Source organism: Caloenas nicobarica, chromosome 3 (assembly GCF_036013445.1).
Source record: "Caloenas nicobarica isolate bCalNic1 chromosome 3, bCalNic1.hap1, whole genome shotgun sequence".
Taxonomy (NCBI): domain Eukaryota; kingdom Metazoa; phylum Chordata; class Aves; order Columbiformes; family Columbidae; genus Caloenas; species Caloenas nicobarica.
Window position 1 is genome coordinate 23,559,216 of NC_088247.1, and position 25,346 is coordinate 23,584,561.

General features: G+C 35.4%; 1 protein-coding gene across 1 annotated transcript in view; it reads right to left on the reverse strand.

Annotated features, from left to right (window-relative positions):
• The window catches only part of CSMD1 (CUB and Sushi multiple domains 1), a 1,102,582-nt gene that overhangs the window by 181,510 nt on the left and 895,726 nt on the right, over window positions 1-25,346 (reverse strand). Inside the window, 5 exon segments of the mRNA XM_065633007.1 lie at window positions 1,356-1,543; window positions 4,565-4,703; window positions 7,362-7,553; window positions 16,446-16,648; window positions 19,113-19,239. Coding sequence (XP_065489079.1) covers window positions 1,356-1,543; window positions 4,565-4,703; window positions 7,362-7,553; window positions 16,446-16,648; window positions 19,113-19,239 — 849 coding nt within the window.

The following is a 25,346-nucleotide window of genomic DNA, read 5'->3' on the forward strand; positions in this document are numbered from 1 at the left end:
CATAGACAAAGCTTACAGCATGCATCTTTGCTTTATTAAATGTTAATAAAACATGGATTTTAATGAAAAAGTCAAGGAATATTACCAGAAAACAAAACTGGATGTCCATAATCAGAAATGTAAAGTAATAAATTTTACATAAAATATCAAATAATGTACTTAATAAAGATATTTAATTATTAAGCACAAACATACTGCCTATTTAATATAATAATTTTAAAAATATCTTGTTCTGCTCTCATATGTTATATTTTTATTTTTTTTTCATTTATCTCTCAGTTGCAGAGAGGCACACATATCAGACTATGCTGAGAACAGAAAACGCACACACAGTGAAAATGTGTATGCACATTTTCAATGGACATCTTTATCTCTTTATATTATTCTGCTCAACTTGTCATTTTCTTTCCTTGCAGGTCAACAAGACTTCCTGGAACAAGTTGTTGCCCCATTTTATTTACATTTTGTTTCAAGTTTAGGTAGGAACAAACAGACTAAGATTTCGTCTATGACACTATGACAATTACTTGGGAAAGAAAAGCCTTGCCAACATGGAGAATAATGCATGATGGTGGATGAAAGATGAAGACTAAATATAAAAATGATTTAATAGTTCTTTTCAACCTCACTCTCTTTCATTGGCATATTATTTCTATATTCTTCATATATTTTTTATTCCTTTGTTCCTTTTTGACATGTATATTAATGTGGTTTGCTTCTATTTTCAAGAATAAGAAGCTGGGGCAGCATCTCTGCTGATGAAAAACAGTTTGATAAATGTCAGCACAGATGACAATCAAGTGAGAAACAGCATCTGTGACCAGAAAAGAAACCAGCATTTGAAGTGAGATGTGTCTTTAATAGTTAGTCAGGGTGACCCGTTCTCTGGCTAGTAATGGATACTCTCCAAAAAATGCAAATATTGTCCTGCAGTAGTTATTCAAAAATGTGCATGTAGATTCAGCAACAAAGTGGAAAGGAAAATGTATTGGTATGTATCAGCAAGGAAGCAGAAGCAGTCATGTATTTTAATTGAGTATGACAATTCCATTATTCTACATTTTTTTTCCAAATGCTACTTTTGATGTGCATCTTCTATATCTACTCTTTTTTTTTTTTTTTTTTCCTGGGAGATGAAAATGTGCATAAGCAATGTGAAAGAAGTTTCATCAGAGAGGATTTCTGTGTTCCTCCACACATTTACAGAAAACAGTTTTTAAAACCTACATCAATGCAAAGAGGTATTTGGCAGGTCACTATGAGTACCTCTAGAAGTAAACAGATTTGAGTCTCAGTAAATACTAAACAACATTTCTTTCCCTTTATGTTTCCACAGATTATGGTCGGAACAGTACCTTTATAGTCAATGGCAAATCCTGACATTCCAACGGAAGCATCACTGCGAAAAGCCAGAAACAGACTGTTACCACTGCTCTCTATTCTTTCAGGAGCCTGTGAGCCTTGAAAACTTCCAATTAGAGGACTGTTGGAATTTTCCCCTTCATAAATATGTAGAAAATCATAACTGGGTTCCATATTGAAACTGAAAATAAAGGAAAAAGATAATTAAGTCTTCATTTCTTTTTCATGAGTTCAACACTACTGTGGTTGTGGCTGCCAATCTTCCGCCTAATACATTTTCTTCTCCAGAAATCAAAGTCTTTTTATATATGATTCACAGTGAAAATTTACTAACTTTAAATGTAATTCTCTTTACTTTTGATTTGAACACCTTCAGCTTCCCAAAAGATCTACCATCAGGCCATCATGCAGGCTCTGTGTACAGTCAGTGAAAACCGAGCACATCCTTCTACCTGTCTTAAACGCCTTTCTCAAGATGGAATGGACCACTTGCTACAGAAAGGCTGCCTCTCACTGGTGGCCACAGGAATGATCCAGATAACTAGCTTAAATTAAATATCCAGCTTTTAGTTGGCTAAACTGGATGATATTAAATCTACCCATCACATAGATTCACCATTTTAAAACAACATGCTTTCAAATGGGCAGACCACTATCCTGGAAGTTGCTTTTGTTCATACCCAAATTATACCAGAGAATTATGATAAAGTGAACTATTTTTCTCACTAAACCATTTAAGCTATGCCATATTTGATGACATTTATATGCTTATACAAAGCAATTATGAAGATATTATGAATGGAATGTCATTCAGAGGAATTTGAGATGAGTTTTGAGAAACTATAAAAACACCGGCACTTATATGAGAAATTTATACAGAAATAGATAAAAGGATATACTAGGAACACTGAAGCAGATGAGGACTCAGTGAATTGAGTGGATTATTTTATTTCTAATTATCTTTGTAAAAAAAAAAAAAAAAAGGCTTTTTTTTTAAAGTGTGGTGATCAGCATTTTTTCTTTCTATTACATCAGTTAGTATTGTTAGACACAAACTTTCCCCAATCAAATAAGACAAAAAAGGAACAATATCTTTAGATAAGAAATCAGCAGAAAAAAAGTGTTCCTAAGAAAAGTCAAATGCAAGTGGCTTCATATAATCAATAATATCTTATGCCCTATTTTAAAGAGAAGCTAGAAAAATGTTTTGAAACTTCTGCTAAGACAGAGAATTTTTAGTTGAGAGTTAGAAGAGCAGTCTACAGACCAAAACCAAGGAAAAAGAAATAGTACAGGGCAATGATTTCATTGGCCCTTTCAGTAGCCAATACACATTCGACAAAATATATTGCATGTCTTTATTCTCAGATCACATTCTGATATTATGCAGACACTGTGACCTCCTCAAAGCCAGTTGCTTGAGAATAGTACAGATATTAACTGTAGAATACTGCCTAAGAATGAAAAATTTTAGATAAAATAACAGAAAATGGTATGTTAAGAAAGTAGAATTTGCAGATATCAAAGAAACACTACCCCTCCCAATAATCTACCAAAGGTCTTGGGAGTCTGAGAAGGTCCCTGTTAACTGCAAGCTAGCCAGTTTTATTCCAGTCTACCGAAAGGGCATAAGGAAGAGAACACCCAGGGAACTACAGACCTGCTAGTCTAAGCACAGTTCATGGAAAAACGATGGAGTAGATTATACTGTGTACTACTGAAAGGCATTTAAAGAATAGTGCTATCATCAGGCACAGTCAACATGGGTTCATAAAGGGAAAATCCTGTTTAACTAATCTGATATCCCTCTATGAGAAGGTCATAGAATCATGGAATAGTAGGGACATCTTTAACCAGATCAAGTTGAGCAAAGCCCTGTCCAGCCTGGCCTTGAATGTTTCCAGGGATGGAGCATCTACCACCTCTCTGGGCATCCTGTTCCAGTGAGGCAACTGCCTCATGGATGAAGGGAAGGTGGTGGATATAGTTTTTCTGGATTTTAGTAAGGCTTTTGATACTGTCCCTCAAAGCATCCCTCGAACAAGTTGTCCAACTGTGGGATGAGTGGGTTGACAGTTCCCTGGGTGAAGAACTGGCTGAAGGGCAGAGCTCAATGGGGTGGTGTTCCTCAGGGTTCAATTCCAGGGCCAGTTCTGTTCAATATATTTATCAACAATCTGGATGCAGAAGTTGAATGCAGCATTTTCAAGTTTTTTGATGATACCAAACTGGGAGGTGCTGTTGTCTCTCTTGAGGGACAGAAGGCCTTGCAGAGGGATCTAGATTGATTGGAACATTGGGCTATGATTAACAGGATGCTATTTAACAAGTCCAGAAGCCAGATTGTGCACCTGGAATGGAGTAACACCAGGCAAAAGCGTAAACTGGGAGAGGAGTGGCTGGAGACCAGCCCTGCAGAAAGAGATCTGGGGGTTCTGGTAGGCAGCAGGCTCAGTACAAGTCCTTAGTGTGCCCTGGCAGCCAAGAGGGCAAACCGCATCCTGGGGTGCATCAAACACAGTATAACCAATTGGTCAAAAGACAGAGAATCAGAAAAAATAAAAGAAATTGCATTTGCACCTGTATATATAGCAGGCAAGATGATTATATAGGCCTGATTCAAATAGAAATGGTAACACATGAATATGACTATATCTCCGAACTTCAATTGATGTTAAAAATCTATGCAAGAAATATAGGTTGATGATGGAACACTGAATAAATAAAACTTTTTTTAAAATTATGAGACAACATTATCTGGACAGCTTTTATGTCTTGACTAAGTTGACCAGGTTTTTTTTTTTGATCTATGCCCTCCAAGGAAAGCATATTTAGGCTGTATTTGTAAAACTCTTTAGGAACTGAGTTATGGACAGAGTTTCCACTACAGTTCAATTCTCTACTATAAGATATGACAATGTAAATTGAACATTTCCACAAATTTACATTGCTTTTCAAGGATTTTTATTTCCTAGGTCACAGAAAGTTTTGTTGCTCAGGAATATATTTGATATCAAAAGTGTCATTTAACTGTATTATTTTACTTTACATTATTCGGAAGTAATGATATAGCACATATTAGATGTATGTTCCAGGGCTTATCTAGAGAATATAATTAACTTTAAGAAGTGATAAATGATACCATTTTTAGGTGCAACATTTAAAATCCTGTTAAACAGAGGCATTCATCTAGAAATGGTACCTTTTGAATATCAAGGCAATGACAAAGTCAGGGTTTACTTTTATTCTCCAGTCACATTCTTTCCCAGGAGGATAAGGCTGTGGATAGTTAGGTGACAAAATAACTCCTGCTGGGCCTGTCAGATTTCCTCCACATGCAGCTGTCGCAATGTAAAAAGAAATAGGAATATGGTCACATGTTAAACTAACAAGCATATATTAGCTGTTAAATAGAAGTAAATTGACTCCTACATTTACCAAAAATAATAATAATAAAAAAAAATCACAGAACTTTCCCAGTTCCAGCTAGCAAATATTTTTGTATTCTTCGTAGAAAAGTGAGCTCTGTTCATATTCAAAAGAAGCACAAGAAAAACTCCTTCTAAATGAATAAAAATATGAAGTTAAATAGGAAGTCCTGTATATTCTTGCTGTTACTCAATCTCAACTCTATCAAGCTGAAGTATTTCTTATGTACTGGAAGTACTTTAAAAACTGGAAAGTTCAACAGCAGGATTCAGGATGCAGTTTCTTTTTACTGTAGATGCAACACAAACTAGTTTGATTCACTAAGTAAAGGTTTTACCCAAATCAAAAATCAAATATAGTAATTTATTTACAATAAACTGAACATTACTTTTAAACAGATAAGGAAATCAAATTCCAAAGATGATAACCACGTAGGAGTCTAACTAAAAGTTACAGCTGTCAACATGGGCTGCATCTACATTACCAAGTCATGCAGACTGATAGGAATACATCTGTAGGGCAAAACTGTTGGTACCAAGGACTTGGAATCTGCATTAAACATTTTAAACAAGTATTTTTTCAGGCCATTACTAGTGTGGTCCAATGGACTGAATGCTCACTAGGGTTGGAGTACATCAGATGCATTCATAGAACACATCTTGCAGTTTAGTTTTGTTCAAAAGCTCTAAGAAAACCCAAACTCATGAACTAAAGCACCAACAAGAAAATGTACTTGGAAACCATGCTCCTAACTCAAATGAAAACATTCATGAAGACATTCTCCTTGTGGTATTTATAAAAACAAACTAAACTTCCCCCTGCCCCATTTTTTAATTTCTTTTTCTATTTAAACATTTAATATATTTATGTATCTGTTTTTTTTTTTTTTGGTCTGTAGTTTTGGTCATTATTTTTAATCTAGGGTGTGGGATTTTTTTTTTTAATTTTAAAATTTTTATTTCTTTTTGGCTTTATTCACAGATAAAGATTCCAGGAAATGTTTCACATGTTCCTTATGTGTGCTGATGATTCAGCTTCCGATAAGCATGATAAAAGTTATAAAGTACAAATAGAGCAGAAAACATTTAACAATTAGGACTGGAAGTCACACAATGATCAGAGCACTGAGTAGTACAGCTATTAAATGAGAATAATTTTTCATTTATAAATCACCATACTGAAATAAGGACTTTATGGTAATTTTTAAAATGACATATAATGGCTTTAAAAAACCCATAAGTTTTCTAATATTATCGTGATTACAGTAAAGATTACTTTAATCTGCTTCCTTTCCAAAGTCACCTTGAATATATATAAGAATAACAATAGACACTTATCGCCCAAAGGTAGTCTCTCTTTCTTTCCTTCTTTATTTTCTTCTTTCTTTTGACACCAGATAACTTTTTAAAAAATTTTTATTTAAATATTTTTAATTCGTGGATAATCCCAGTATGTTTAGCAAACATTGTAATACTGTTATTTATACCGTGCACACAAGGTATCCACAAGACAATATTCAGATTATATGCTGCTCCAATTTCGCTAGATGACATGGGGTTAGAGACACCATCCTGCATTATCCTGAATCCTTCCCAGTAGTTTTGAGATATTTGTAAACACTTCAGAGAACAGAGGGACTTCAGCTGTTTGGGGATTTGCTCTTTTGGAAAGAGCCTCTCCAAAATAGCTTGTAGAAAGGAAAAACACTATACTTATTCCAGTGCTGTTAAAAGATATTGTACCTGTGTTTTTGGATCTTTAAAATAAGTCCTTATTTAATTATGAATCAGGGACAACAAAATTGTAAATAAAAATAAAGAAAGAAAATAAAATCATTTTAAAAAATACTATACCTAGCAAATAATTTTTCACAGATGTTGATTAATCTTAGAAGAGGTACACTGATGACCTTAAAATACATTTCAACAAGAATTCTAGGTCTGTAATTATTAGTCTACTGACCAGAACCTTGAAGAAACATTTATGCCATATATAACTATGGAACCAAGAACCAAAACTTATTTCAAAGAAAGAAGATCTCCCACCCTCCCCTGGTGTTACGGAAATATATCTGATTTCTTTCAACAGCATTGGCACATGGACCCCCTTCTCTGCATCTACCCTTCCCAATAAGCATCCTGCTTCAGAAAAAATATCTTTAGCTTCCTAGGGATTGCACAGGATGGGTATTTAATCTCTAAGAGAACTGGGAATTTTTTCAGAATAAATAATGGACCACAGTTTATGTAACTAAATTGTTATATAGAAGGCCATTCTAATGAGATAACTTAAATGATAACTTTTTTATCCAAATCATCTCTCTAATTTAAAAATTTCTATTAGACTTTGCCAATTTCAAACTTGTATGAAGTTTAAATACTAGAAGAGAGTAAGAAAATACATCCAAAATAGTGTTAATCTTGAGAATAAGGCTGTCAGTAACAATAATTACGAAATAACTAGGTTCTGCAAAGAGCATCACTCCAGCATGAGCATCATATGCCCACTAGTTGAACAAGAAATCTGATCCGTATTAATCTTAAACAGAGACTAACATTTCATTTTATTACCTATGCATGTAGGAGGATCAGGTTGCCAGAAGAATCGGTTATTCAGTTGCACACATATAATTTTAGCCTGTCCTTGAAGCTGATAGCCAGGGTCACACTGAAAAGTGGTTGTGTCTCCAGGCTCTCTGCTGTCTCCATATCTAGTGCCATTCTGTGGTGTCCCAGGATCGTTACAGGTTGATGCAATAGAAGCTGTAATAGAAGGATGAAATAAAAGCTTTAAGGTGTAGATACTATAGGAAGGCACTTTGTTTCTTTATTTTTATGAGAATTTGCCCACTGAGATACATCATTATCTGGCTTCCTGCCAGTTTCCTTTTTTGGTCCAGTTAATACATCAAAAGAGCTAGTAACTGCTTTTCTCACTCTAATGTTCTGGTTATATAAAAAAAATTTCTTCATTCACTTTGATGCCGTTTGTGAAATAGGGTATCATAATATAAATAACGTTGGTTTATAGACTTAATGTCCTGCAGCATGCAAATGCTGTGTTTACACAGCTGGCTGAATCAAATAACAGTTTTATGTAGCCCTGAAGTTCCTATTTCAGAGGCAAGAAACAACTTTCTCAGAGTATGCTCAAACTGAATTTAAGCAAAATGTCTCACCTATGATCAGTCTCTGAGTTTGGATATGAATTTTGCCTTATAAAGAAATAAATTAATTTAAAAAAAAATGTTAAACTGAGCAGAACAATCAGTATAGTATGACTTAAAGTAAATAATATTCAAGAAAGTGTATACACAAATCTACATTGACTATGGATTTGTGGAAGATTCCAGGTCTCTTCTACTGTTTTCAGGTATTCAGCATCCTGAGTCGCAGTAAAAACTGCAGTCTTCCCAAGGCAGGGTCTCTGGAGGCTACTGTCCCTAAATCACTGAATTGCACTCTGTTTCCTACCACTCCAGGCTGCTCCACCCAAACATGTTTTTTTCAAAGAACTTACACAATTGTGAGCAAAAGCCTAAATAGGTGGTCACAAATCCATTGTCACAATCACCATTAATGACATTGGTGTACACCTAAAAGTAAGTCCCTCTACCACTGTCATCATCTTCATTCAACCAAACTTCTTAAATCCAGAGCAAAGACTTTTTTAAAAAACTGCTATGCTATACCCTTCTGTTCATTTCCAGTACTGCAAGGGATAATCCTTGAAAAATGTGAAACATCAATATTAAATTGTTGTCGTTTTTCTGAATATGAACTACATATATTTGTGTGCTCATGCATAAGACAATTGAATAATTTTTAAACTGATTCATAACCATCTCAATTCTACATCTGATGTCTTTTCAAGTTGCTTTGCTTAGCACTGCATTATTCATAATTTTTTGACCTTGTTTCCATTCCCAAGTACATTCCCAAATAGTACAACTTGTACCTTCAGATGGTTACTGCATCTAAGTGAAGTAAAAAACGTGGCAGGTTTTTTAACAGTGGTGGACATTTTTCCGCCAGAATTTATAAGCATTAATACAAGAATGAAAGTAATGGCTGTCACTGCTAACAAGTACGATATAAGCACTCCCCAGGCACCACTCCGACATTTTATCTGACATCCCATATTAGTGCAGTTTGCTAAATGTATGCTCGGCCACAGGGGAAGTAAAGCATAGTCATGATGTCATGTTATTTCTTATTTGATAGACAAAAACAGCTCTAAAAAATGGTTCAACATAGTGCATATCTGTTAAAGAATCATAAGCCCGTCTTCGTCATTAATCAGTGTCTTTTTTTTAACAAATCTCTGAATATGTTAATTTTCTTCTTAAAAGGTTGTGCAATATAATATCCTAGCAAATAACATTTTTCCCACTTTGACTGTGTCAAGTGTGCACCAATTGCAAAGGACCGATGCCTTTTAATATTCATTTCACTATTAATCTCCATTTCTTATATACAAAGTTCTAAACTTCAAAAACAATGGCAGATGTTTAATAAGCACCAAAATGTTCTTCACACCTTTGTTCTTGCAGCCTCAGAAATTATTTTGTGTATTTGAAGCTAACAACCTTTTTATCATGCCAAATACACTTGATCTTAATCAAACAATACAGCAGATATTTAAGCACTCATGTATCATCTAAAAAAGTGAACATTTAGACAGACTGCCAACTTTTCAACTTGTCTCCTTTCCAAGTTGTTTTACTTCTCAAGATTCCCAAGAGGTTCTGTAACTGCATGAAAATTACAAGTCTACTATTGCTTCATCTGGTATCGTGCAAATATCTGAAGGATATAGAGGTTATATGCACTGATAAGTAATCCAGAAATTAAAAATCACCAGTTCTTCTGTCATCACTTTTCTTTTATAACAAGCTCTTTTCTTCTCAGCCCCTACACTAATATATAGACATGAAATTAATATCTATCTTATATTTTTATGAGAAAGGTCATGCTCATGCTGTGATGTAACATTGTCATATGCAATTAAAAACAAAACCAAAACAAAACAAACAAAGAAACCCAACACCAAAAAAACCCAAAAAACAATTGGTGAATTCAGAAACTTGAAGCTGAAAAATTAAAATCTATACTGTAATGCAGGGAAAGCAATAACTACATTTTAGACTCAAAGATGCTAAATCAAACCAAATTCCATAGTTAGACTTTTTAGAAATGACTGAGAAAAATTGGGTGCTTAAAATGACATAGCCAGGAGAAGGGATTTGAATTTCATTACTCTGGAAAATAATTAAATAGCTGCTTCTCAGTTTTTGCACGTGTTCTAAGCAGTAGGCTACATGATACTCAGTGGGTTATAGAGTAACACACTGTACAGATTTCCCATCTCTTACTGTCTCATCTGCTCAGAGTTGAACAAGCTTCTGTGTACCCTCAAGATGGAACTAGAGGTGGGTGCCGAAAGAACAGGCAGCTGAGAAAACCACAGATTGCTAGGGAGTTTTCAGACCTCCATATGTTGGCAGCCACTGTGTTAAGCCTCTCTGTTTTTAATGTAATAACCTTCCAGAATCTCATTTACATTTTGAAATTTGATTTAGAACTACACTGAAGATCAACAGGCTGTTTTTGAGAATATGACACTATATTTTTGTGTGTCTGTAGCCTTGTGAGCAACATGTTAGATTTGTGCCGAATTTACCTTTCACCTGAAGGACACTTCTTTTTTTATCAGTTTGTTTATCCTGTAATCTATTGTAGGTCAAGAAAAAAAAAATCACCATCATCAATATTATTTTCACTACGTCTGTGACAAACAATCAGGTAAGCCATTTGCTGTAGTATTGTGCTGCAGACACTATTTTTTCTACTCCACATGATTATAAAAATAACAAAGACTTTTCAGCAGCTAGGTTTGCGAATTGTGGGCAATGCACAAACTTCCCTTTGTGTAGTGCATTATGCTTGTATAATAGGTCTGAGAAGGATTTTGGCATATCAAAGCTGATTCATTGCACAAAGGATCTTACGGTGGTGTGGTCCCCCACACCCCCAACCTGGCCTTTTCCCATAATTCTGATCAAATGATAACCATCCCTCCAGCTCAAGGTGCAAGGTGGATTTGGGGGACACAGATAACAGCACAACAGCCAAGGGCTAATTTATGGTAATGCCTGCGCCCCCGGCCACAGAGATGGTCCCTGTCCAACTAAAGCCAAATTTGGAAGAAACTGGCACCTGCAGTTGGCATGCAAATATGACTATGAGTCAATCATCTTACTCTGTAAATAGTGGACAGCCTAAAGCCCTTTGAGCTCTCCTGCAAAGCAACGGTCTGCATGCTGGGAGCTGCCCTTGTGTAGGGACGCCTCTCAAGGTTACACCTCGAGGTTAAAAGATCAATTATTGCATCAGATACTTGGTAAGTGAATTGGGAACAAGTGTACTGAAACTTTGTAGTCTTAGCTAAGTGATATAAAGAATTGATTGCAGATATATAATTGTTTAGACATAAACCACTGACTAACCCTGAGGCTAACTCTGGATCCAGCCTCACCTAGACTCCTTTCTGAGAAGGACTTAAGAAATTATTTTTTTTTAGAAATTTCCAGATATTAAAGAATAGTATTTGCTATCTAAAAAGTATCTCACATAATATACATAAATGTATAGAATAAGAACTGTGCAAATTAGCTTCAATCACACATTTACATGTCATGTATTGCCCAAGAATGTAAAGAAAAAAGAAACCCAAATGCTAATGTAGTCTATTTCATTAAGTCTGAAGTGCAAAATCTCACAGGGTTAGAGATAAACAAATTGACCTAAAATTTTCATTTCTGCTTAGTTTCACAGGAACCAAATGAAGAACTGCTACCTTCTATGAGGCTGAAGATGCCTTGCCCTGGCCATGGATTACATGATGGATAAGAATGCTATGACACAGTTCAGCATGAAACTGTGTTACTGTGAGCATATAATGCAACACTTATAGCATCACAGAAAGCAAGAGAAGAGACTGAACTGTGAAATGATTAGGTTTTAGACTTTACAAGAATATAAAATTCTTATGTCCTTTTATTTATTTTAGCAAGGGATATCTTAATGGTTTTCGTTTTCTTTGAACTCAAAATTTATTTATTTAGCAAGGCATATATGTGATTATGCATATGTGAATTTCTTTTAAAATACGCTTTTGTGCTAACCCCCTTTTCTTGATAATTTAGCTGTGAATCAAACTGGAACAGTTGTATGACAAATCTTAGCGATGAAGATTCTGTCATGGAAATGCTTATATTACTTTAATGTAGTAACTCAGGCCATTAGGCAAGTGATTAAAAGGTATCTCAGCAATGAAAGAACAATTTACGACAATATTCTAACAGTTCGATAGATGACACAGTTATTGTCATATTGTCATTTTCTAGACAAACAAATGGTCAAATGGAATTAAAAAACTGGACAGAAGCAGGCATCATTGCTTAAACAGATTTGCCAGATTATGCCCAGTGTCATTAGGAACTATCAAACATAGAATCACTGATGTTTGAGCTCTTGTCAGAGGAAGTAAGTTATCAACAGATGTGTCAACATCAGACACAATAATTTCCAAATAATTGTTCTAATTAGCTGGCTGGTATAACTTGTTTATTTTTATTATAATAATTGATGACTTGTGTTGTTTAGTTGGGCATCTTTACACATCACTGCTTACATCTGCATTTACAAGAGCAAATTTTAAAAATATTGGGAGAGCAAGAAAAAAACAGAAAAAAACTCAAAAAAACATAGACTAAGCCAACTATACGTATGCCTTCATTTTGTATCTTCAATTTTAAAAAAATGAATATCTGAAGTTCTTCTAACAAGATAGAAATCTTACAAAGAAATTGAGAAAAAACCCCTCCTTGTTACTTTATTAATTTTTTGCCCATTGTTTTGTATGATCCAAAGAAAGATAACATTTCTGTTCACACAAAAGCAGAGCTAGGTATATTGTTAATTAAAGTGTATGCTTACAGAATACTATGACTAAGAGAAATTAACAATGCCACAGAACCAGAGGTAAGCATAGGAAACAATCACACATGGGTCAGACTGTAGAAAAGCCAGACATTTCCAAATATGTTTTTTCCATTATAACAAGAGCGTGAATAATCCTTTGATGTATTATAGCCTTGAGGAGCAAAATCTACAAAACTAGCCGAGGAACTATGAATGCATCATTTAGCTTAAGAAAAGGATACTGTTCTCTTAAGTTACAACAGACGAGAATTTACTTCACAAAAAAAGGCTAGACTGTAATGGTGCAACTACTATTAGGTATTGTTAAAATAAGGCCGAGTCTGTAAGAATGATAATATTGGGAACTGCTCGTATTGTTTCTATCATCTCCCATTTCTATTGGTTTTGTTAAATATCAAGTAAATAAATTATATGGTTAGATATAAAAAAGCTCTCAATAAAATAAGCTTCAGGTCAGTAAAAGCAAAGGACCATCCACTAGCATGGGATCCAAGTGCCTCCAGAAGTCTGGAGTAGTTGAAGATTAAATATTCAGGGCAAGATTAATCTGCTTCAACATATGTGGCTAGTCTCATTGAGATGCCTTACAATATCCAAGGTATTTGCACAGGACTGGAAGATACGACCAAGGACTTATGGGTGTGTGACCTTCCAGAGTGGCAGATGGAGACTAGCCAGGATATCCTATGGCATCTCAAAGGCAACTAGAAACCTGTGAAAAGACAGGCAGGATTAATTTCATCTGCCTTTAGATGTCCAGAAATTTCAGATTTAGTGTATGCTAGTATATCTAGACCTATAGCTGATAAAAAGAAAAAGGCAACTTCAGAGGGAAATTTATCCTGTTTACCTTAGACATGTAGGACGGAATTAAAATATGTTAGAAAACTTATTTTTATGGTTCACTTACGCAGCAAGTTTTTGCTGCCAGTAACTTTGTTTCTTTGGAGTAAAGAAGCTAAGTATCATATCTGCCTACAATCTTCTTGTTTTCACTTTTTGTGTCACAACCAGAAAGACTTGGTTGACATCCCTGGCTTGTAATACATAGTTAAAACGTATTTAACCCTCGGAGTAAAGGTCAGTTTTGTACAGCGAACTCCATTTTTTGTCCTTTTATGCATGATTAAATGGTAATTAAGTTTTAATGAAAAGCATTAGACTGATTACAATTAACATAATCACTCTTGTCAGTTTGTGTCCTCTGCTCTACATGCTGAGCTGAGTGGGCAAGACAAGGCACTTCTAATAGTGTTCAAATATTTTGCAAGCTTCAGACACATATTTTTCCACTAAAAGTACCTTTAATTACATTCACAATCAAGAGTAAATAATTTATAGGTGATATTTTCTGATCAACCTCATACTGTCCTCTCACAGCACCTCTTTTTGGGGCAGATGCAATAAGGATATTCTAGAGGGCAAAGTATAGAAAGTGATCACCACATTCACAGCACAGTGAAACGAATTCTCCAGCAGAAGGTTAGCATTTTAAAGCTTTGTCTTTAAGCTGTGCATTTGACCTGATACTTTCAGAAGAATAGCCTTTGTATGATGCCATAAGTAGAGGTTCATTGACATGGACACTCATCCCAATTGCATAATCCAATACAGAAGCTGAATGTGTAAAAGGTCCAGGTTACTGAAGGTTTTCCAATCATGTGCAATTCTGCACCTGAAGTTTACTTCTTCGATCATAATTCATATTAAAATAAAATATACTCATGAATAAATGCAACATTTGAAAATCCTTCAAGTGACACAAAACTTGAGCAGTTATCTTCATAGAACTTGCAGTAAAACATCTACATCTTCTGCAATTACCAGAAAAAAAAAGTTGAAGCAACTCAAGATTCTTTCATTCAGTGAGTTACAAACTACTAAGATAGTGAAAGTTCAATATTCTGTGCAGCTTTCCTATAAACTGGCCGACAGTTTGAACACATGATGAATACTAAAGCATGCAAGATCCTCACTTAATCGTAGATTAATCAGTTTAAATCCTTTACAGAAGAAAGCCACAGGGGTCTGTCCACTGCCTCAAGGAGACTAAATAAACAAAGCTCTGATTTTTAGAAGAAACAATTTAACATTTACTTTAACATATTCTTTAAAACATATTTTTTATTCCTTACCACTAAAATATAATAAAACATTCATTTGTCAAGCAGAGTGGATGAAACTTTAATATATCCCCTTCACTTGAGCTGAGGCATCCAGTTCTTCACTACTAATTCCAATTAATTCCAGTGAGACATACTCTGAAATTGCCAGCATGATCACTGAGTACATCCATCAGATATTATACTAAGATGATCAAATCAGTTCTTCACTCTTAGAGCATTAAATTGTCTCCTACTTACTATGAGTGTATCTGAAGGTCAAAGAATGTGTTCTCAATTCTAACTGCTTAAATATATTTTCCTTCTTTCAAAATTTGTGCAAAAACTTAGGTATATTTCATATAATACAACATAAAATATGTTTGCTAACCCTAACAGAGTAAAAAAACCCCTTCATTTCCACAAATGTAAAAGTTAACTTTTTCCAAGCAACATGAAAAGTGGAATATTATATAGCACGCTTGTTATAAATTTTGGAACCATTTGTTATGCTCTTTGTCCTCAATTCATTTTGCATACTTTTAACTAGGTATCTTAGACCTGATGAAAGAGACTGTGGTTTGGGAGGTACAACATTCAAAAAAAAAAATCAAGCAAAATGAAATAAACATATAAAATGCATTATGTGCAGACCAAGAAACCCCCAAAGTATATTTCGTCATGCAATTGATGACTGTAGGTTTATTAGCTCCCTTTAGTTCTGAATGACAGCACCTAAAGACAATGTTTTAAATAATACTCCTACTCTCACACATTTTATTAATTTACACTTTTTCTGTGTTCCTGAGCAGAAATAAACTTCCGTATAACTAGATATATAAGGATACAACAACTGAGTCAAAGACAATAATATAGGCTCCCTGCAGTCCTACCCTCTGTCTTTAACACTTTAGTCGTAATATAGAAAAACTCCACATACTCAGCTTTACATTATTGATCACTTTTCCAATATTGATCATAACTCCTCTATACAGAGGAGCTTTCACTTTAGACCTGAAGATGAATTTGATTAGTTTAGTAGTAAATTTTAAAATGTGTTTCAACAGGGTAATATATATTTTATTATTCAGTTTAACCACAAACAGTCGTTAAGGACAAAAAAATGATGCATTATGCAACCAATGTTATGAGGAAAAAAAACACCAAACAACATAACGTATAAACATGAAATAATATATTATTACTCATGACTGGTGGGAACATTTAAAACTATCAGTGAAGAAGAAAGCTTACGTATGTACAAACCTGTTATGACTTGTTAAATACTGTTAATTAGATAATGCTAGGCATGCGGTTGCTGTACAAAATAAGGAATAAGATCACTTAAACATTCAAAGCAAATTAAAAAGCTCACCCTAGTCTTAGCTATTTGCATACATATACAAATAATTAAAATAATATAATCTCCTTTTTTTTAAGAATGAGGAAGTTTTAAGATAAGGAATGCTTCATGTATATAAGAATAGCATATAGAAATAGTGTATATTCTTATTACTGTATTTGAGATGAAAAAATATTTACATACTTGAAAACTGAATGGAGAAGCCTGATTTGCTGATGAAGAAGTCACTGTCAAATTGTAGTGTTAATGAGTTGAAAGTGCTGTGAATATCCTCTGGAAGGGCTGAGCCACTCCATTCTTTCAGAAGTATGCTGCTCTCTATAGGCCCATCCCATACCTTCAAGATGTCATGAGCAACCTCAGTGTCAAAAACAATAAAATGCAGACTGAAAAGAGAAAGTAAAAGTGCCGTACATTACTCATTAAATACCATTACACAAAACTCCAAGCAATCATTCCCAAAGTCGCACTTAGTTTTGAGATGCTGTTTAGGACTGAAGAAGGAATGGTGTCCTGAAAAGTTATCCATTTTACTGTTGGATGAGCTGATCTTGTGAGAGAGATGCTATTCTGTTCTATAAATGCCTGAATTACAGAAGACACCATTACGGGCCATATAGTACTTGCTCTAAAAATTAACTTATTATTATGATAGGTATTTTAAGGGATAAGAACTATGATTTCATCAAAGAGTTCTTCTCTTTATTCAGCTGAGGATACCAAGAACACTGATCGCCTTAAACTATATGCAATGGAAAAAAAAGCAGTAGCTACTGGACAGTAGCATAAATAGCATAGAGATGGCATTTTCTTTCTAGAAAACATACTATCCTATCTTAGTCTTATGCTAAAATTCATTTAAAAATAGCATTATATTATAATAGAATAATTTGTATGTATCTCCAGGTGAAGTATTAGATTTAGAAAGGTGTTCAAGACTGCTATGTTATTAGTCAAAATGTGTGCATCAGCTTGAAGTTCTGACTGTTTATATTTTTAACATTGAAGAAATCTAATAGGTAAATATCAAAACTTCTTTTTTATTTCAAACAGTTTTGTGTTAATATTTTTATTACAGTTGTCATTAATTGGAAACCATTAATTTGAAAATTGTTATTGAAAAGTAAATGATGCATTGAAATCACCTATGATGGAATAAACTCATTATTTGGCTTAGTGAAACAGGATTATTAAGAATAAAAAAGGGAAAAAAAACCCCTCCCAGTGAATAACTTGCCATTTGCTTATATTTTTGTCTGTTTAATTTTTAAAAGCAGTAATTTTCATTTAAGCAATCAGTTAAAACTCTTGTCCACATAAACTGAATAATGAAACAGCTTACTATTCATGAACTTTTTGCTCAAAATTAATAAATAACTAATATTCTGAAGTAACACACTTACTGGAAATCACATACTTCTGTTACTGAAGTATGAAGCTAATCTCTGTTGCATATGATTAAACATATTAGTATCAATAAATGATTTTAAAATGACAGAAATTATCTATCTTGATTAGAAGCTAAATGTTGTTCCATTCTTGCTTTCACAGCAAATTATTGTTTAGAGTGGACAAACTAGCTTGAATATTGAATAGAACTTGCCATTTCAAAGTTTTTAAATCTGTGTGTTACTACAGAAAAACTGAGCTGAAATGTTCTCTAAATATTTGTATTCCTTCTATTTGAGTGATTTAGCTATACATCAATAGCAAAGTATACATCAAAAGCAAAGTCTTTTTTGTCAGTACATCAAACTGATGAGGAAAAACTGGTTTAAAAGTTATTTTTGTATTACTACTTTCCTTCTGCCTGAGTTCACTGATCCTTGCATCATCCTTTCATAAATCGCTATAGAAATAAAAGTTCTAGATTACATCATTCAGTTCTTGGCATGTATATTTATTTCATGCATTAGTCACCAGCTGTGTTTCCCTCATTTTCTGTATTGTTCTAATTTCTTAATCTTTTTGTTATGCTGACTACTCTATGTGGAGAAATCTTCCAGTCCTTATCTATTGAGCATTTTCCCACGCCCGCATACTTCTCTTACTAAAAACTCAACATTTTTCTCAAATTTGTTTATTCTCAACATCTTCTGAGATATTGCTTGTCTTATTATAAACTGATTATGGGGAAGAAGTCTGATACATACTTCAAAATTTTATATATGTTAATAATGATATGACAGAAGAGAACAGGAATGGAAAATTAAAACCCTTCAGATTGTATTAATATATGAAGCTGTATAGTAATAATCTTCTCTGCTGCTGCTGTTAATTGTCAAATCCTCATCAGATCAAAGCATTCACTGCAAAAAGACAGTTCCTGGTAGATACCTAACAAGGTCCAAGATACCTGATGTCTGAGCAGTCCTGATAGAATTAGGAACTTTACAGCTGCTTGAGGTAACATATTTAAGAAATAGTGTTGAATAATTATATTAGACTTAAAACAAATTATTGTGACAGTAAGATATCAAAGAATGGCATTACAAAGACTCAAGGGAAGAATTTTGAAACCACAGTTGACAGCTTGGCACTTTAGCTTGTTTACAGTTAGAAAAAGATATAGCAGTGCACCACTTTATCACACTGAAGATTTATAGCCATCTTATCTAATGGAATTCACAGTTCTCGATCAGATGCCTAGTTGTCTCCTACACAATTAAGGTACTCAGCTTCCCTAGAGAGATGACACTCATAAATGCGACCATGACAAGCATCAACTCTATTAACATAAGGAGGAGTTAATAAACAAAAAAATGTGTATGAGAGTGTGAGAATGTAAAGCACAGACTACAATTTATCAAATACTGCAGTCAACAATAAAGATTGAAATTAAGCATGTACCTTATTGTCTTTCCTGGATCTGCTTCAATAATCCAAGTACAATGAAGATTGTTGTCATATGGTGCTGGGTAACCAGGGGACAAAATGCGCCCCGATGTAGCAGCATGAATTTGACCACCACACTCCGCTACAAAATAAGGATTACGTTTATTTTTAACAAGGCCATAATATTTTACACTTTCATCTTCTGTCCATTCCATATCTGTCTGTCTTCTAAAAAGGTAACAGAATGACCTAATATCTCTGAAGTAGTACACATACATACAAGCCAGGACATGTACATGAGTTAAAATGCACATGATCTCATTCCTACCTTGTTATAAAGCAATAAACCAGACTTCTGCGATTATGTTGTTTTACTGACAAGAGCGGTTCGGGGTGAAATGAGATTACAAAAGCACAATTTTAGCATCAGCAAGAAAGAAAAAATGCTTCAGAAATATCCCATCCTACATGTTTTGCTTTTCTAAGTAACACTGAATGCTCAAATACAGACTTTACACTACTGAATTTTGTAATTTCCTTTCTCTGGTGCTCTAATATCAAAATGCCTTCAGTTCAATGCTTTCAAGATACTTCTATATAACTTCAAATTTAACTACATCAAAAAGCAGTTAGGTATTGTCTAGTAATTTCCTTTAGTATTTAAAAATTTAAAGGTCATATACCCACAATGTAAGAGGGTAAATCAGAAAGCTATGATTTGAAAGTATTCAGTGTCTGGTTTAAAACATTTTTTTATTATCAATGTTATCTTAACTTTGTGGAGAGATCAATTAAAGTGCTAAGCATCAGGAATCAAATGCTTCTTAAGTTTGTTTAGAGCATCATGCTGCTGTCTGGCCAGTATAAAGACATACCCTGATAAAACTGGAACAGTAAAAAGGAACAATAACTCTTCAGCTAAGTGATGTGCCTAAATTCCTACTTCATTTACAGTATTTCCTTACAAGTAGTGGTATCAGAAAATGTTACCATCAGGAACTCGTCAAGCACAGATGTACATCAGGCATAGTGTAAGACACAGATGATGGAAGAATCATGACAGCTGAACCAAATAATCTGTCAGCAACACTCTTAACAAATAATCAGTCTTATACACGACAAGTCACTGCTGATAACCAAATTGTTACCAGGAAGGAAAATAACTGTAGAGGAAACACGGCGTCTGATTTACTTACATATCCTGCTGGTTTGATCACTCAAACACTACATATTATTTACAGAAACACAGCAGAACGCCACTTTAGAACACATTTTTTCAAATGTAAACTTGCGAAAGATTTCAGTTAAGATTCATTATACAAGAAAGTTCAGCATGCAATACTCACTATGGCAGATAACTACAGATAAAGAAATGATGGATTCAGTACTGTATTTAGGAAAGAACTCAAGATAACTCAGTGAAACCAAGATTGTTTCAACTCAAACTAATTGACAGATTTGCTTAAAAATCCTGAGAAGACTAATTTAGAAACAGAATATATGCTAAAACTTGGAATGATGTGTTATATAGTTCATATGCTTTAAGAAAATTATATCCCTTTTAGAAGCAGATCAGAAGTAAATTTTCAGAAGTGATTCTAACAAGAAATAGAAAAAATGGGTTTTTTTTAATATGCAGAAGTAAGAACACTGTAAAATCGTAATCTAAAATAATACACTATATAAAGTAAATAACTATATTATAACTAAGAGAAGTGACTTATATTCAAACAAGTTCTATAATTTTGTAGAGACAGAATTACAGGAGTTAACTGGTTTTCTTCATTAAGTATTAGAACATAGAAAAAATGAATACTAAAACCAATATAGCAGTGTACTGCTGAAAACTACCAGGTGTAGAATATGTTGAATATGTCTATGTATGGACTTGAAATTTTTTGTGAATGAGATTGAAATGATTGTAAAGTCAACGATGAATGTAAATGTCACTATAGAGAACAGCAAATATCAAATGCTGATCAGGCAGCAAGTAGGATCACAACCCTGGACTTCAAGAGAGCTAACTCTGGTTTCTTCAAGGTCCTACTTGGAGGACTCCCATGGCTCAGGGCTGTAGAAGGTAAAGAGGTCCAAGAAAGCTGGTTAATATTTAAGCATCACTTCCTCCAAGCTGAAGATCAGTGCACCCCTATGAGCAAGAAATCAAGCAAAGGGAGCAGGAGACCTGTGCTGATAAACAAGGAACTTCTGACAAAACTCAAGTGGAAGAAGGAAGTTTAGGGAGTGTGGAAAAGGGGACAGGCCACTTGAGAAGAATGTGGGTACTTTGTTAGAGTATGCAGGGATGTGGAAGACTATGGAAAATTCTGGCCTACTGCTGAATGATGTGGGTGCCCTGGTGATGGAGGATGCAGAGGAAGCAGAGTTATTGAATGCCTTATTTGCTTCAGTCTTTACTGCCAAGGCCAGGCCTCATTATTCCCAGACCCTGGAGGTAAGAGAGGAAGTCTGGAGAAATGAAGACTTTCCTTTGGTCAAGGAGGACTGCATTGAGATTATTTGAGTAAACTGAACATCCACAAATCCATGGGCCCCGATGGGATGCACCCACAAGTGTTGAGAGAGCAGGCATATGTGATTGCTAAGCAAATATCCATCATCTTTGAAAGGTCACAGACAATATGAGAGGTGCCTGAGGATGGGAGGAAAGCCAATGTCATTCCAGTCTTCAAGAAGAGCAAGAATCCTAGAATGGTATAATAGAATATTTTGGGTTGGAATGGACCTTCAAAGCTCATCTAGTCCAACCCCCCTGCAATGAAGAGGGACATCTTCAACTAGAACAGGTTGCTCAGAACCCCATCAAGTCTGGCCTTGAATGTTCCCAGGGATGGGGCATCTACCACCTTTCTGGGCAACCTGTGCCAGTATTTTACCACCCTTATGGTAAAAAAATCTCTTCCTCATGTCTAGCCTGATTCTATCTTCTTTTGGTTTAAAACCATTACCCCTTGTCCTGTTGCAACAGGCCCTGCTAAAATTCTGTCCTCATCTTTCCTATAGTCCCCTTTTTAAGTACTGAAAGGCTTAAATAAGATCTCTCTGGAGCCTTCTCTTCTTCAGGCTGAACAACCCCAACTCTCTCAGCTTTTCCTCATAGGAGGACCCAGGAAACTATAGGCCAGTCAGCCTTACTCCATCCCTGGAAAGATGATGGAACAGCACATTGTGGATGTCACCTCCAGTCATGTGGAGGAAAAGAAGGTTATCAGGAGTAGGCAACATGGATACACCCAGGGGAAATCATGCTTGACCAGTCTGATAGCCTTCTATGATGGCATGACTGGCTCTGTAGATGAGGGGAGAGCAGTGGATGTTGTCTACCTTGACTTCAGCAAGGCTTTTGGCACTGCCTCCCATAATATCCTCATAGATAAGCTCAGGAAGTATGGGTTAGACAAGTGGACAGTGAGATGGATTGAAAAATGGCTGAATGGCAGAGGTCAGAGGGTTGTGATCAGTGGTGCAGAGTCTAGTTGGAGGCCTGTAGCTAGTGGGGTTGCCCAGGGGTCAGTAGTGGGTCCAGTGGGGTTGCCCAGGGGTCAGTAGTGGGTCCAGTCTTATTCAACATATTCATCAATGACCTGGATGAAGGGACAAAGTGTACCCTCAGCAAGTTTGCTGATGACAAAAAACTGGGAAGAGTGGCCAGTACACCAGAAGTCTGTGCTGCCATTCAGTGAGACCTGGACAGGTTAGAGAGTAGGGTGGTGAGGAACCTGATGAAGGTCAACAAAGGCACATGTAGGGTCCAGCACCTAGGGAGGAATAGCCCCAGGCACCAGTACAGGTTAGGGGTTGTCCTGCTGGAAAGCAGCTCTGTGGAGAAGGACCTGGGAGTCCTGATGGACAAGAAGTTAACCATGAGCCAGCAATGTGGCCTTGTGATCTAGAAGGCCAACAGTATCCTGGGATGCATTAGGAAGAGGGTGAGCAGCAGGTCAAGGGACGTTCTCCTTCCCCTCTACTCTGCTCTGTTCAGGCCGCATCTGGAGCACTGTGTTCAGTTCTGGGCTTCCCAGTTCAGGATAGACAAGGAACTACTGGAGAGAGTCCAGTGGAGGGCTACCAAGATGATTAGGGGTCTGGAGCATCTTTCTTATGAGGAAAGGCTGAGAGAGCTGGGGCAGTTTAGCCTGGAGAAGAGCAGACTGAGAGGGGATCTTATTTATGCTTATAAATATCTCAAAGGTGGGTGTTAAGAGGATGGAGCCAGACGTTTCAGTGGTGCCAAACAACAGGATAAGTGGCAACAGGCACAATCTGAAACACAGGAAGTTGCATCTGATCATGAGGATAAACTTCTTTACTTTGAGGGTGCCAGAGCACTGGAACAGGCTGTGCAGAGAGGTTGTGGAGTCTCCTTCTCTGGAGATATTCAAAACCTACCTGGACACAATTCCATGCAACCTGCTGTAGGTGAACGTGCTTTAGCAGGTGGGTTGGACTAGATGATCTCCAGAGGAAAGAAAGAAAGGATTATATAAATAACATTGGAGGGGGCAAAAAGAGAGCATGAAATTATCTGGAGTTGCCTAACTGATTTTTTAGGGATCTTCATGACAAGTTTTGCTCTGCACAGAAGAGTAGCCAAACCATAACAATTTCGTGAAGGGAACAGACTGTTTCTGAAAAACTATTTAGGAAGATTCACCTTTAGATTTTCAGAGACAATGGTGAACATTTGACTTTTTATGAAGCTAATTAACGTTTCAGAAGAATTTTAAATTGAGAAACAAGAAGAGGGAGTATATTCAAAACTCAGGCAATCCCTAAATTTGATTTAAAAGACAGGAACAAGGACAGAAAATAAAAGGATATGTAAAGAGATAAAGGTACATAGAAAGATAGCTTTGTGGTTGAACAGAAAGAAAGGAAGAACAAAATCTGTCTCAGGATAATAAAAGAATATTGACTATTCTATTGATATCGGGACATAATTCCACTTAGAGATGAAGCGAGATGCTCAATAAATAAGAGGTTTTGGAATAACTGTTTCCACAAGCTTAGTAATAAAATACAGAAATCCAATCTAGTAATGCAAGTTACAAAATCAAATATAATTAAAAAAAAAAAAAGTGGAATATAGAAGCTTAAAAGTATACTCTTATCAAGAATACTGGAAATACAGGTAAAGATATGGAAGTGGAGGAAGCATTACATAGCAATGATGCAGTAAACTAAACAAAGTCAGCATTAAAAAACATACATATTGGTCAAAAATAATTTGAAGAGTTATGAAAGATGTTCTACAGTAGTAAATATGGGAAATTTCTTTAGATTCTCTTAATCCTGGATTCCCTATCTTCCTCCAGGTCAGACTGGAATATGTTGTTGTTGTTTTTTTGTTGGTTTTGTTTGTTTATTTGTTTGGTTTTGGTTTTGTTTTCTTTTAAGAAAAGGAAATAGAAGAATGGATTTATTCACCTAATAGACTTGAAACGAACAAGTATTTTAGCATTGATTCAAATACTTACTTGGTAGGGAACACAGGCACAAGAAAATATTACAGAAAATGACCTTCGAGTAATGACTTCATTTAATTTAAATAGGGAGATAGGCAAAGGTAGAACTGATTATGGTTCTTCCCTATAAAAGGGCAAACTGACAGGAAAAGGAAGCTAGCCAATTAAACTGAAGAGCTTGAGGACTTCAATGGATAAAGAACCTGAAAAGTCTTTAAATCAAAACTGGAAAGAGCTGTTTCGACCTGTCATATGTACAAGAGAAAACTTAGAGAGATATTTCTAGAATCAAGTGGGAAAAATAACACATCTACTAAGACAGCAGAAATAGTGTTCCCTGATTTTTTTTTTTTTTTTTTTCTGTCACTTACCATCTGGGTAAGGTGAACTTTTGAAAGGAAGGGAGCTTGTTCCATTGTAGACTGCAGGTCTGGAATGTGTTCAGCAGGAATGTGCTGGTTTTGACTGGGATAGATTTAATTTTCTTCACAGTAGCTAGCATGGGACTGTGTTTTGGATTTGTGCTGGAAACAGTGCTCATAATACAGAGATGTTTTAGTTATTACTAAGCAGTGATTACACAAAGTGTGTGAGTAGGCTGGGAGTGCACAAGAAGCTGGGAGGGGACACAGCCAGGAGACCTGAGTCCCACTGACCAAAGGGATATTCCATACCATATGATGGCATGCACAGAATATAATTCTGGGAGAATAAGAAGGAAGGGGGAGACATTCGGAGTTATGGCATTTTGTCTTCCCAAGTA